The sequence below is a fragment of the Anser cygnoides genome, chromosome 2, assembly GCF_040182565.1.
Source record: "Anser cygnoides isolate HZ-2024a breed goose chromosome 2, Taihu_goose_T2T_genome, whole genome shotgun sequence".
In the NCBI taxonomy this organism is placed as follows: domain Eukaryota; kingdom Metazoa; phylum Chordata; class Aves; order Anseriformes; family Anatidae; genus Anser; species Anser cygnoides.
In genome coordinates this window covers 15,082,886-15,097,390 of record NC_089874.1, presented here as the reverse complement: position 1 = coordinate 15,097,390, position 14,505 = coordinate 15,082,886, and the positions used below count along the sequence as shown (strand labels likewise).

At 38.3% G+C, this 14,505-nt stretch overlaps 1 protein-coding gene across 18 annotated transcripts in view; it reads right to left on the bottom strand.

Annotated features, from left to right (window-relative positions):
* The window catches only part of PARD3 (par-3 family cell polarity regulator), a 447,799-nt gene that overhangs the window by 180,061 nt on the left and 253,233 nt on the right, over positions 1-14,505 (bottom strand). For 14 of the 18 annotated variants that reach the window (XM_066991517.1, XM_066991514.1, XM_066991515.1 and 11 more), the window contains 2 exons: positions 12,992-13,030; positions 222-410 (listed from right to left, as the gene is read on the bottom strand). In XM_066991517.1, coding sequence (XP_066847618.1) covers positions 222-410; positions 12,992-13,030 — 228 coding nt within the window. The remainder of the gene's footprint in view (positions 1-221; positions 411-12,991; positions 13,031-14,505) is intronic. The other 4 variants (XM_066991516.1, XM_066991502.1, XM_066991511.1 and 1 more) reach the window with 1 other exon arrangement.

Genomic DNA, 14,505 nt, shown 5'->3' with positions numbered 1-14,505 from the left:
TATTGACAGAAGCTTGTGTCTGTCATAAGAATCTTTAAAGTCTGTTTAAATCATCAGATGCATAAAGGTGAATTTCTGTAGAAATCTAAATGTTACCTTTGATGGTATAAATCAAAAATACTAGTTAAAGAGCAATCTCTTCCTGAACCTGTGTTCATTTTCAAAACAGCCCAATTATGGAAAAAAGAGGAATACAAAGGTACACAGATGTTCCCTCTTACCTTGGACGCTGCTCCACCATTAATAATGGACTTGACAAAGATTCCTAAGTCGGCATGGTTTTCTTTTGACCGATTCCCTTTGACACTCACACCAAGTCCGGCTGACCCAGAGTCATTAAGCGGAACTTCAAATGTCAGGAATTCCCTGGTGCCATCAGGTGTGAGAACAAGCTCCTCTTCCTCTGCTTTCTGTCAGGAAGATTAACATGGGATTATAGAAGAGCATTTCTCTTTGGGAATTCTCTTCGTTCCACAGCTATTAGCATTAAAAAAAGTGCTTTTAAGTACAATGCCACAATATTTTCCACAGTAATTATTTGAAGAAACATGCACAAATACTCTATTTTCAATCACCTGCAACTGACGCCTAGATTCAGAAATATCTTATGCTTGTGTCTAAGTGCTTCTCTGTCTAGTAAAATAATTGAATCACATGTCATTACTGAATGTGCCATTAACACCAACTCGCACTTAAGGTACCTTACGAGCCAAAAAAGCTGCATCAGAAATATTTTCTGATTTGAAAACCTACAGAACTTTTAAAATATCATCATCTTTGTAAGCCATGGGGAGAAACTATGTGCAAGAAAATTAAATTCAAAAATCACTCATTCACCTCATTTTGTTTAAAACTAGCTGTGTTAGGAAAAATAGAAAATTACACAGCTGAGATCTGAAACAGCACATCTCTGCTATTGCCAGGCTTCGCATCAAATCCAGTTCAGAGTGCCAATTTTCCTGTCTTCCCTGGCTCTTCCCTTCTCTTCTGTCCTCCTACCCACATCTTTAGTTCTTCACTGCCCTCCCCACTCTGTTTTAGCTTGGCTGGGACAATCACAGGTTTTGAACACCTGGAATTACAGTCCCAGCCCAGCCAGTTCCCCTGACAAGAAGGTGCTCAGTGACATTGACCGTGCACCCAACAGCCGTGCAAGGGCAACCAAGTGCCTTCTCGCTTTGCCTCTGCCAAATTCGGGGTGGCCGGCAAGTGCCATGGGGACAGGCTGGGAGCAGGGGACCCCGGGATGCCCTAACAGAGCAGTGGCACGCGTGGAGGCAGCAGGTGTGGGTACAGTGCTGGGGAAAGGTAATGGTGAGCCCAAGTGTGCTGTTATTTTCTCACCCCCAAGAAGCAGCAGCAGTAGAACACCCACCAGAACGTGCATGTTAAGTCCCCATAGTCAGCAGTTCTTCTCTGGAAGAATTAATCTGGCCAATTTTCTCACAATCTCAGCAAATAAGATTTGCTAAGATTACCCCTCTTACTGACTTGGATTTTATACCGACTTTTTCCATGTCACTCTCATCTCTTTGCAAACCTCCCTCCTCTTATTTCTCTACTCCCAGACTCTGGGAGCAGGGCAGTACACATCACAAGCCAACTTTTGCCTGCTGAGCCATCCCTGTTTCTTAAGACCTACGGAAATGCAAAGCTGACAGGCTCTTCTGAAATCCAAACACAGACTACTGCAAAGATGGATGTGAAAGCCATGTGGAGTACAGCAGACTGAGATTATCAATTTGGGCACAAGCATGTTAGTTTTGTCACCATTGACCTAGAAATGCAATGTGAAAATGTCAGATGGGAAGGAAGTCAGATTGCTGAGAGCACTGCAACAGCCAAGGGAAGAAAAACAGGAGCTCTGCCTTTTCCCACTTGGTTAAAAGCATGAGCCTTAATGTGCTCACCAGCCCTTTCCCTCCCATTAGACACACACACATAACCATGTTTTTGTTATAACAAACAACAATACTTCCTCAATTAAATGAAAAAAATAACACCCTCTCTCCAAGTGCCATAGCCAGGTTGGTTTGCTCAGGAATCCCATTTTCCAAACACATCTCTTGGCCTTGCAAATTAGCGTTATCTGGGCTGTCAGGATTGGAAACGTGCACTGTGGCCATGGAAAAAGTACCGGATTAAAAAAAAAAATAAAAACCACAAATTTTGGCAAAATTACAAGCCTAATTTTCCTGTTTAGATCACAAAAGCACTAGCTGCAGGGTACACTTGAGATGCACCTTTTGTCAGGTAGCTGCAGAGTAAAGCAATCCGAGCGAGAAGCGCATTACCTTTGAGTTTCCATAGCACTGATCACTTTCATTTTCGTTAATAAGTAATGGTAGGAGTAAAAGCTAGTGAGCCAAAAGGGAGATAAAGCCAAGGCAGGATGTATGGGTAATCCAAAGAAGCACATAAGCTTATCGGATTTGTCTTTACTACTGTTATCATAATTTTACAATCAATCCCTCCTCTTCCCAGTAGTTTCTAATGTTCTAAAAAATATGCAAGCACTTCAGCCACAATGATCTCCTTTCCAGCGCAGGGAACAAAACTCCTTCTCCACAGAGTCTGCCGGGTGTATTTCTACATGCCAAAGGGTCGTGCCTCAGGCAGCATCCCCAGGGACTTGGCTCAAGGCCGCTACGCTTCTTCTCTGCACTGAGACCAAGAGCTGCATTATCAGCTCAGCACTACCCCTGATGTGATTCTTCTGCTTGCTTATTTTCCACAGACTTAAATAAGGAGACAATCTAATACAAAGCTACAGACACCCAAGTGTGAAGATGAAACTGAACGCCTAAGCTGGGAGCAAACTACTCCTTGGAGCTGCACAGGAACGAGCAGATCGTGCACATGAACAAAAGAGAGACAAGCAGCCTCCTGGCTTGTACTGAAGCCATGAGAAAATTGCTCGACTCATCCAGAGAATAGATGACCATTACTGGGTTAACGCTAGATTACTTAGGGGCTTCATTGGGTATCCACAGCTTTTTTCAGCTAAGCCAGCTTGGTTCCCCACCTAACTGTATCCACTGTTTTGGGGACATGGGAAGCCTTTTGCTCCATAATCTTTGCATCATGTCAGTATCATATGCTTAAACGTAGATTTTAGAAAGAGAAAGCAAGAGAGAGAATGAACATTTCTTTTTCATGCCCCACAACTTCTCGAAACACTTGCAAGACAAATGTGATATTTGAGAACTGAACCATTAAGATTCAAGGACTATGGATATGGAAGTACAGGCTGTAATATTTGTACCACTTCATGGTACCGAAGAAGGTCTAGGTATGTGTGACAAAAAGGAGCCATTCTCAGCGAAATTAGCAGCAAGGTTTTAGCCTGATACCTTGACATTTTAACCAAAGTTGGGGGGGGGGGGGGGGGGGTTGGCGGGAAAAGGAAAAAATGTATTAAGATTGGCTGAATCCTTTGTTAACCTAAGTGCTTTATAGTACAGAAACACTGAATGTACATTTACTCTCCTCGATAAACTAAACATCAACCACTACAAAAAGTAAAATTTATGTTGAAATTGTACTGAATATTAAGAATCTAAACGTGACAAACCATAGAAATTCCCGAATACAGCACAAAAATGCACAGAAATCTAAAATACACCGTTTAAAAATTTAAACTGAGAACACAATCACTTCCTAATTGCAATAACTTCCATTTGATCTTGATATACTCTAAATTAACAGTTTCACTATGTCAATCAAACACCTCAATACTGTTTTCATGATAAGTTGATCTGTGAGAGAAATTTATTGCTTCATACACTTTGACAGACCAGCAGTAAATATGCAAGCAAATTTACGTACTGTGAACCCTAAACAACAAAATTCAACTCCCTTAAGATTTTTCACATATTATGTCCAAAACAATTAACAGCAGGACAATATTCTGTTCAAACAGACTCTGCTGAGGAAAAGGTCATCTGAAATGACTTCAGCTGGATGAATGAAGCTGCTCAAGTATGTAATCTGCAATAAAAATTCGATTGGTGAAAATATCTGTAGGTGATTTTATTAATTTTTTTTTTGGCTTCAAATTCATACTTAGCACCAATTTATGCTAAACGACACTTGAGATAAGTTTTTCTCTTTTTAAATACAATATAAATATGTAGCAAATTTAAAGATAAACTTGATGACTGAGCAAAATTGTGGCAGTGTTTAGATATATTTGGAGATTTAAAACAAACAAAAAAAAAGATAAAAAGGGGGAAATTACTTTCCTCTTCTACATAAGATCTGTTTCTGATCTCATTAAAAACTTGATATAATTTTTAATATGACATTAAAATGGACCTTGACACTAACAGTGCAATAAGCCTATTTCATCGTGCTAGTAACAGCATCTCCTACTTATCCTTTTATGTTTTAAACACTACAAAGAAATTTCTTGCTTGGGACTTCTTCCCTTCATAAAATCTCATCAGGGTTCAGCTGGTGAATAAGCAGCATGAGATGGGTGAAAAAAAAAAAAAAAGAAACCTAACAAAAAAGAAAAACCTCCTCCCACCTAACGGGGGAAACAATTTTCAATCAATCTGGGACAGGTTTTCAAAGTGGCTTGCTGCAGCTACAAATCCGGCTGCATTCTCTACAGAGAAGTTCATTCTCTTGCAAGCTTAGACATGCTGTCTTCTCAGCAGCTATTAAGCCACTGAAACTTGTCTGCAAGTTGCTTTGTGATTATGTGTGGAGAAAAGAAATAAGTTAATCATGCGACTCTAAGCAAAAATCCAATGCAGTGCTGTTTTCTTTCACAGAGGCAAATAATAAAGCTCTGCATCCCACACCTAAGGAGTAACTGTATTTCCAGACAACACAAATGGAGACATTTACAGGGCTCCTGTATAAACACATGTATGGCTGTACATACACAAACACACCCTTCGTATATAATGATCATGTTCATGTGATAGATTAAGCAACCATAGCACAAACCCCAACTAATGCCTCTGATGACCCCATCAACACTACTCGTTTTACCAGCCCTAAATCTTTCTCTGTCCAGTCTTCCCACATTGCAGCCCTAAGCCTATTAGCCCTTGTTTAATCCTTATTTTGTTGGCCTACCCAGCTTTTGCCTCGCAAATGTGTCATTTTGAATTTGCTTGACTGGAAACCCCAAGTTCTTGAAAGGTAAGTTTGAAGTTCCAGGGACTTCTGAGAGCCCACCAGGTCAAAGCAATGTAAGATATAAAAGCAAAAGGAATGGAATATGCAAAATCACAGATGTACTCATTTGGTTCCAATAATGGGGAACCAGCCGAAGGTCACAGCCTTTCCCAGGATAGTTTCAGTCTTTAGAAGATTTTAACATAGCATTCATTCTTTATTCCTTTCTCAAAAAGCACCTGTGAAACTAAGAAACCGTAACTTCCATACATTAGGAAGCCAGTAAAATTTACCTCAAACTATTTATAACAGAATTCTTATTTTGAAGCGTATGTGATATATGCAGGAGAAAGGAGATGTCAGCTAGACAAAGCTGTGCAAAGACATCCTTGGCATCAGAGAGGACTCTGATTGCTTTGTCCTCCAAGTCAGGAAGGTGACACTGCTGTCATACCAGGCAACCTTCTAAACTGAGATACATGAAAACATGGTAACACTCACTTTTATCGCATGGCATCACAAATACAAACATATAACATTGATATCAAGCAGCTTTAAGGAACCAAAACAACAGCTTCATTGGTCAACAACTGTTTTATGGGGCGTGATGTTTGGTACTCTTGTAAATGTAGATGTATTAGTGCTGGAGGGACTGAAAACAGAGCAATGTAGGTGGCCTGTATCACACCTCTCTGACTTCAGTCGAGGCCTCTCCTCAGGAGGAATTACTGAGAGCTGATGCATCCCAGTGTGGCTAGGCACTAAAGATAAATATAACAACAGCAGCTCATTCAGATTTCAAACTGGACCTCCAGCAAAGAAAAGCCTGCCTCCTGATCGGGTAGCATCATGCGCATTCCAAGTTTCCATTTGAGTTTCTTCCAGAAATACTACAAAGCCTTTTATCTTTCCTTCCTTTTTTTTTTTTTTTTTAATCAAACACTCATGTGTTGCGTTAGAGGTTATAAGAGCCTAAACTGTCTACTTACCTAGTTTATAAAATGACATCAGGTGTAAGCCAACTAAACAACTAAAATTCTTATGCCTACTTTGTCTTTTAACTCTTCCTAAGTTAAGTATTTTAATCTCCCATACATTAGATAAACACTAATGAATCTTATTTGCACGTATACACTGAGACTCATTATTCATATTAGCTAAGTTAATAAGTCACATCTGGCGGATACTGCACTCTTGTTCAAATCAAGCAGCAGCTGCTAAATATCAAAAACTACATTTGAATTCTAAGATTTTATGGGAAATGTGGTCTGCTTTAATTTTAATCCCATCAAGGAAAAGTTTTTTGCATATTATATGTGGATTAACTTTGGTACGTCTTTATAGGCAGAAATGCTAGCCCATGAAAATACTGCAAAACAGGCCTGTTACATTTCCAGTTACATCCATTTTAAGGATTTAATTCAGTACCAAAAAACATGTTCCATATTCAAAAATGTCTTCGGTTTAATGCTTTGGATGGATTAAAAAATGGTTTAGGAAAACAATATTTTTTTTTCCAAAGCACAAAAAAATCTAGCATGTGATTTTTATTTAGTATGAAAATCAAAGCTTTGCAAAAGCCCCTGTTTAAGTCTATCCACATGTTTGTTATTTATCTATATAAGAACGCCATTGCTTGTCTACGCTAACATTATTCTTCCTAATGCTAACATGCTGATCTGGGGTGTTGTAGGACCTGTTTTAAGCAGTTGAAAATCTATGTTTAAAATCAACCAATCAGACCACTAAAACTATTTTGTTCATTATACATTTCAGAATTTCATACAGGCCATAGGCTGTTGCAGTTACCATAATAACTATCATTTATTAAGGCCACCATAGCCCACTCCAAACTGTTGTTCCTACTCAAACTTTACGCTCCTACTGTATGCTCTGAAACAAACATGCAATTGTAATGTTAACCTCTTTTTTATTTTTTTTTACAGATGCTTATCCTGGAGAAATGAAAATCAAGGGATTAGATACACAGCAGGTGTCTGCTCTGCCACAGAAGTCTATAAAGCTATAGCTCTCTGCACTATCCCTTGTTCCAGAAAACCTTCAATACCCAACACAGTAATGGCACAGCTCCCTAAAAATCTTTTTACTTCTCTTATTGGCCTATTGGCTATACAAGACCAGAAAGACAAAAGAAGCAGATACAGTGTCTGGGAACGCCAGCCAGAACAGCAAAGTTGAAAGCAACATGATGCCTTTGTAGGTGCCCACGCCAAGAAACTCGTTCCACATGAGGCAACGCACGCATCAGGCACTGGGAATGCCCCGTGTCTCACTCCTAATTCTCCTACAGAACTTCAGGCAACCACGGCAAACCAGTTCATCCCACTATTTTCCCAGGATTTAAAAGCAAGGAAGAATTAACACCAAGCACCTAAAACCAACAATGCAGTAAAACAAGCTTTGCACGTAACCAATGAGTGTCCAGAGGCCTAATCAGGAATTTTAAGCAACCACATGAACTTTGCGCTGCCCCAAGTTAAGCCAAGTGTTTGGAAAAACCCGTGACCTCAGTGCCTGTGGTAGCAGATGACCAGCTAAAGGACCTGGGGGCCCCTTTCAGTCTCACATCCTATAGCTGTTGTTTGAATTGTAAATACCTTATACAGTCAACTTCTCATTGTCCAAAATAACTTGAGGCTGGCATGTAGGAAATAGTGTAATAATGGTGAATAACGATGTGCACACTAGTGGGGCTTCAGGATGACTCTGTAGAAGCAGCACTGAGGAAACCGTCACAGAACCTCAGTGCAGGAACACTTACATTGGCTTGCACGAAACTGTCCAGCAAGTTTTATAAACCTAAGCTTTGGGAAAATGGCTAAAGCTGCACTGCACTCACAGCTTGCTCAGGAAAGCTGAGACTGCTGGGGTGCATCTTCCTATGTGCCACAGTCACAGCACAGCCCGGCTACAACGCCGAGGGTGACAGAGGCAGAGCTCCGAGTCAGAGAGTCAGTCCCAAGCATAGCATTCATTACACACCAGTTTTTTGTGGATTATCCTTGAACATTCCAGGAAATTCAAACTACTCAAAGAGCATTCATCAACACAGTCCCTCAACTGCTGTTATTAATTATTCACTACAAATTATGTCTCAGCTCGGCTCATTAATGCCCCCAGAACAAGCTATTTAATAATGGAGTACCTCCTATGGTAGAAGACTCAAAACACAACATTATCTGGCAGAAGATTACACATTTGCTCTTTCTTTCATTTGATCTGTTTCTTATGCCACAACTTGAAAAATAGAATCTAAACCCATTCAAAATAGTACTTTGAACACATTGTAAGCACCCTTCTGTCTCACACCGTTACAATAAAAAAGGTATAAAAACAATCAGCTCCTGTTATTTGCAGTGTTCCTAAACATCACAGAGGAAATAACAGCATCAGCTCCACAAACATCCAAACCTCTCCTTATTTGATAAAATCATGCTGTATCTAATGATATCAGCCCTGCTGTTGGTGTTGGCTGCTACGGGTGAATGTGCAATTTTGGCTCAGTTTTTAGGTGTTTCAATCACCGGTTCTAGCAATGGAAATTGATGAAACTTTCCCAAAGAAGATTGTGTGTGAAGAAACGTTACATTTACTAAATGATACAAAGCTGCTATATAAGCTGAAGTTCTAAGCAAATGCCTAAAGATGAAGTGATGGGAACTTAACTGACAGCTTTTGAAAAATACAGCTATGGGCACATACATGTACTTTTTTTTTTGCCAAAAGCAAACAATCAATAAAACAAAACAAAACAAAAAACAAACCACACCCAGAACACCTCTATCTTAAAGCTCAGCACTCATGGTGCTTCTTTTTCCCAGGATGGATCTCCAAAGATTTTCCATCCATCACTCAATATAAATTTTGTTTTTGCAGGCATTGGCTAGTATACCTCTCATATTCCTAATGAAAATATTTGCATACAAAAAGTGTACAAAAATGATTATGCATTAGTTGTGACAAAATGCCTCCGACCAAGGCATCTTTATCACCCCATTCCAATAGGTGGTGAAATTCTTGCATAAAAACCATAGCTAATTTACTCAAAATCATACAGAAAAGTCTATGGCAAGAGCAGCAATTGAATCCAAACATGCTGTGAGGTTTAGTTATAACATTACCCTTGGATTCTGAAAAAACATGGTGAGCAAAATGAAATTTAGATAATAATAGAAGTATCAGATGTTCAAGTTCAGAGGAAAATAAAAAGCAATCACATTTGCAATTTCTATAAGGGCTGCTAAACATTTATATATCGTTCCAACACACCAACCGCTCTTGTTGTGTCACTGTTAGGAAGCCTGCACTCACTGAAATTCATAACATTCTGCTCACTCACAATGATTTGACAGAGGAACAAATGAGAACAGAAAACTGGAGCTTTCCCATGCTGCTGAGTGCAGCAATCATCAAATGGAGTCTGAATCCCAACTTTGAATCTCCGTTTATCAACAGACAACACTGCCCAGAAAAACTTCCATATATGATAATTATTATTTTTCTAGCATTATGCTTACATGGAAGTTAACTCGCCAGTCTGAATTCAGAAAACAAACAGTAAATGACAATTGTAAAAGCAAAATATTACTGAAACACTATTGACTTTCAAAGAGTATGAGGAAAAATTAATTGGCAGATGTTTTACATAGCATAATTAACAGTTCATTTCAATGCTCTGTAACAAGATTAAGATAATTATACTTAGAAACAGAAATGTAATAATGATAAATTACTAGTTTTCATATTACGGTCAATCTCCTACATTGCAAATAATCACCATGTTCAGAAATAGGTGCATCTGTTCCATTTTGTCATTAGCTGTACAAATGGTACAAACTAGTGGCTGGGTGAAGCAATGCTTTCAAACGTGATACAGGAGATTTCCGTGCATCAGGAGTAAACTGAGTGCCTGTTCTCATCGTCAGCAAAACACAACGTAAAAACATCAGTACTGTTTTCACTAGGGCACACTTACTGGATAGAGCTGAAAATACATTAGCAATTTGCATTTCCTATGGATAACTGGAGGGCAAAGCTTAAATTCTGCAAGGTTAGCATGTTAAGAAACCCCCTTATTTATGGAAGTTCATGGATGAGAATATGAGAACGTGTATTCCATGGAGGTGGTCAAAATATAAAGCCATATCCTTTATTGGATGGTCAGTTAAGGAGTAAGCCACTCTCAATGATTTCAGGCCAGAAATAAATTAAGAAACTAATTTTCAAGGTTTTCTTTTATTGTATTGTATTCTAACTGCTACATTCAAGTGCCATAATACTTGTATAAATGATTTCAAACAAACAGTTTCATGTATGTAACCCCTGAGTGTTAATGATGTACTGATAAATTAGCCTTTATATTCTTTCATCGATATCTATTCTATTCTATTCTATGATATATAAATTTTATTCAGGCTTTCCATTTTCTTTTCTTCTTTTCATTTTTAATTTCAAAGGTGCATTTTTCTTCTATTTCCCCACAAAGACATGGCAAAAAAACAAAAACACTACAGCTATTTTGCCTTTAAATTAAATGCATATTTTTGTACTTTACCTCTCTCATTTCTATAGCTTCGCTGCTTTCATCAAGCTTTTCTTTTTCCTTTTTCATATTATTATTTTTTATTTTTTTGCTTCGCTTTCAACTATATCAAGTCCTTGACACTTGGAGACTAAAACCGCACAAATAACAGCACATCAGAGCAGGCACAGAAATAGAAATTGCAAGATTAGAAATCTCAAAGACGAGAAAAGTAGACAGAGGAGGAATAAACAGGGATTGAGACACAACCAAAGAGAATAAAGGAAAGGAATGAAAAATACTTTTAAAAATTAAAATTACCCAAAAAAAAGGAAAACAAGTGTGTGACTGTATTATTAATGTGCAGCTGAGAAAATTTAGCTCTGTAGAATGGTGGTATCGCACTTACCCAAAGCAAAGAAAATTGGAAGGAGGGTGGGCAAGAGCAAAAGCATTGTGCATTTTAAACACTTACTGCCACCTTTAACATTCAGCCCATTTTTTTATTCCCACCCAGGGGCAAGCAAATCTAAAGACATGTACTGTTCATACTACCATTGCTCACTATTGCTTTTAGCTTTTAAACAAATTAAAAAAAAACAAACACCTCACCCCATAAAGATTGAAAAAAAAAAACCATGGTATGCAAAAACATTTTTGTATTGATCAGCTTTCTGTCTTCATACCCACGCTGCATGTCTCCACATGTTTCCCAATTCACTTCCTTCTTTTCAGATCTTGCTTGAGTTCTCTGGCTGATTCAAGCACAGTTTTTCAGCAATCCCTGGCTATTCATATGCTCCCTATTGCTCCTGCATAATCTCCTTGTTAAAACACAGTTTATGGCTCACATCTTCAGAGAACAAATGAGAGTGCCTTATTTTCTTTTGGACTTTTCTTAGATGAAGTAGGAAGTTGGTTCCAAAAAAAAAAATGGCAGAGAAAGGATTTCACCATGGAATTTGTTACAAAACATTAAGTTTGCAACAGATAAGCAATTGCTTTATATAAAGCACCTATAGGCAACCTGCCTAATCATAATGAGGTTTGGGGGAAGTATTTCAATATAACTCCTAAAATCAGGACACTTTTATAAGACTGCACCCACAAATTATTTTCAATTGTACTCAATTACAGGCAAAAATGCTATCTTGAGCTTTGATCTCTTCATATATCAGCAGTACATGGCAAGAAACTATGAAGATAAGAACACGCATGCACTGATGAGATGTGCTAAAAAGATACTGTAAGGCATGTCAGAAACAATGATACACCTATAGTTTTGCAAAGCCCTTAAGCAGATGAGTTTCGTACTAGAGGCTGCATAAAGAAAACAAAAGATGGAAGGATAAAAGTATTGCTGCCTTCAGTCCAAATGCCCATTTTAGCAGTTACATTGCACTGGCCTAAAACATTAAGTGTCAACCAGTGGTGCCCCTAAACTGAGATGACTGCTGAAGCTCTTTTCCTAAACTTGATTTAATCTCAGATACTATCTTCTCCATCGCTGGCAATGCACTCCGATTTATCTAGATAGATTTTTCTGTTCTTCAGCAGCTTTTCTAACAAATTTCAAATCCCAGCATGAATCTTTTTAATTTCTCTATAACCTAATTTATTATTTAATTTTGAAATAGGTGCCTAATTGAATGAAGCTTCCTGAATTATGTTTTTAATTCTAATAGGGTATACATTTATGGTAACATATTATTGTAATATCCTCTGTTAATACTTCTTTTAGTAAACATTTTTGCATGTTAGCATAAACTGTATTAAGACTGACCTTGTCCCAGTGACTAAAATGAAGTATATAAACAATACACAGCCCCTGATACTTCACATGCAACCTGTTACAATCTTCAAAGGGTTAAACTTGATACTACTTCCCTATAGTTTCTTCAAAATAACTAACAAACACCAGTTTGCTATGAGGGTACAATTCAGACATAAACACAAACTGCTTAATTTCTCTATTTTTGCATCTCAACTTTGGTCATGTAATCATGCTTTAAACAATTAGTTCCAAAAAGGAACCCAAACTAAGAGTCTACTGTTATCATTCCAACTTTAGGCCTCTGGTTGCATATAAAAGATGTAATTTCAAATAGCACTTGAATGTAGATAATAATTGAATTGTACGTAATATTCAAACAGTATTTGAAATTACATAAAAAACGCATTCAAAATGTAAAGCTAGAGAGAGCCATCTACAGTATATAATGTGAAAGGAGGATCTGTGAAACTTTGATGGAGAAGTGCCATATCAATTTAAAAACATTTGGGAGTCTTCCAGTATGGAAAAGACAAAGCTCTTACCGTTTCCTTTGGAATTTGTGACTGGCTTTGTTCTGCATTCTAAAGGAAGTAAAAAAAATAAATAAGAACATGGCTACATACGACATAAACTATCTAATAGCAGGGGGCTAAACAAAGAGGTCTAATTCTGACATGAAGCGGTAAGGGAAAAATGAAGGGTGTCTGTCACACTCCCTGATTCAATTTTTTTCCAAATTCGCACTAAAGGAGAAGTGAACAAAAATAACCTCCACTGATCGTGGGCCAGTGCACCTGACTTTATCTGGCTACGAGGAAGGTGGCTATCTGGCTAAGGAAGGATCACAACTGCTCACCACCATTTTCTGGCTGGTGGAGTGTTCTTGTTCATGGATGCTCCCTGGCATTTCTCTTCTGCTTTGAAGGCTTCAAAGAATGACCTCAGCAGTCCAGATGAACCCTTCCAAATATTTTAAACAAGTACCTATTTTTAAAACATCCATTTTCATTTTAATAAGGGATTTCCCTTTAGAGTGCATTTGAATGATCCAGAATAAGAGAACCAGGTATCCCAGGACAGGAGGGAGCTTTCAGTCCACCATTGGTGGCACGCTCCTGTACCCTGCATTCCTCATTTGTGTCTCAGGGCACAAAACGCAAGCATACATCATTGGTATACTTTCTGCATTCCCCCAGACAATTTTGGAAGCACATGTAAGGAATATTGCTCTTCCAAGCCCATGTCTACCCGTATTAAATCCCCTTTAAACACCCAGGAGCCACCTTGCTGCTGGCTAGATGATCACTTTCAGGCTAACCAGCCATACTCTATTGTGCCAAGATGAAAACCTAAGACTTATTGGACATTTTTGCTTTGGACTGTCTTGCAGGAGATTAGAATGGTTAAGCTCAAAAAATGTAGTTGTCAAGTGTTAAGACAAACATCCAGTTAGCTTTACCCAACAGCCAAAAACCAGTAAGAATAAAAAATGAAGGAGTCAACTACCAGCAACATGTAAAGAGCCAATATGTAGCAATAGACATATTAACTTGTAGGGTACAGGAGACTAACTCTACAAGTCAGTCTCCTTTTGCTGATATTGAGAATTTATCTCAAAAGCCAAATAACCCAGTGCTTCAGTGGATTCACATAGTCAGTAGCAAGCTCTACAAAAGTCCTTCACAGCAAGTTATGTTTAGTTATGTGAGGTAATGACAGTATAGTGAGTTAAACTTAATCACAGTAATCCTCACCCCTTTCATAAAGGAAGGAGAGAAGTTTTTTAAGAGAAAATCTGCTTCTCACGCTCATGTGGACAAACCCTAACATATTAACTATTTGGCATTAGGTAACACTGGAAACAATAAAATACCTGGTATTCTGGAGAAGCATAATTGTTCTTCCAGGTCTCACTGGTAAGAGTTGACTCCTGACAAATTGATTTTATTCCCTGCTTCCACATTTTACTCACTCTTAACCACGATCTGTAGTATAGAATTTGCTACACTGAATGGTGGCTCTCCATCACACACGCAGCTCTTAACCTCACAATGCA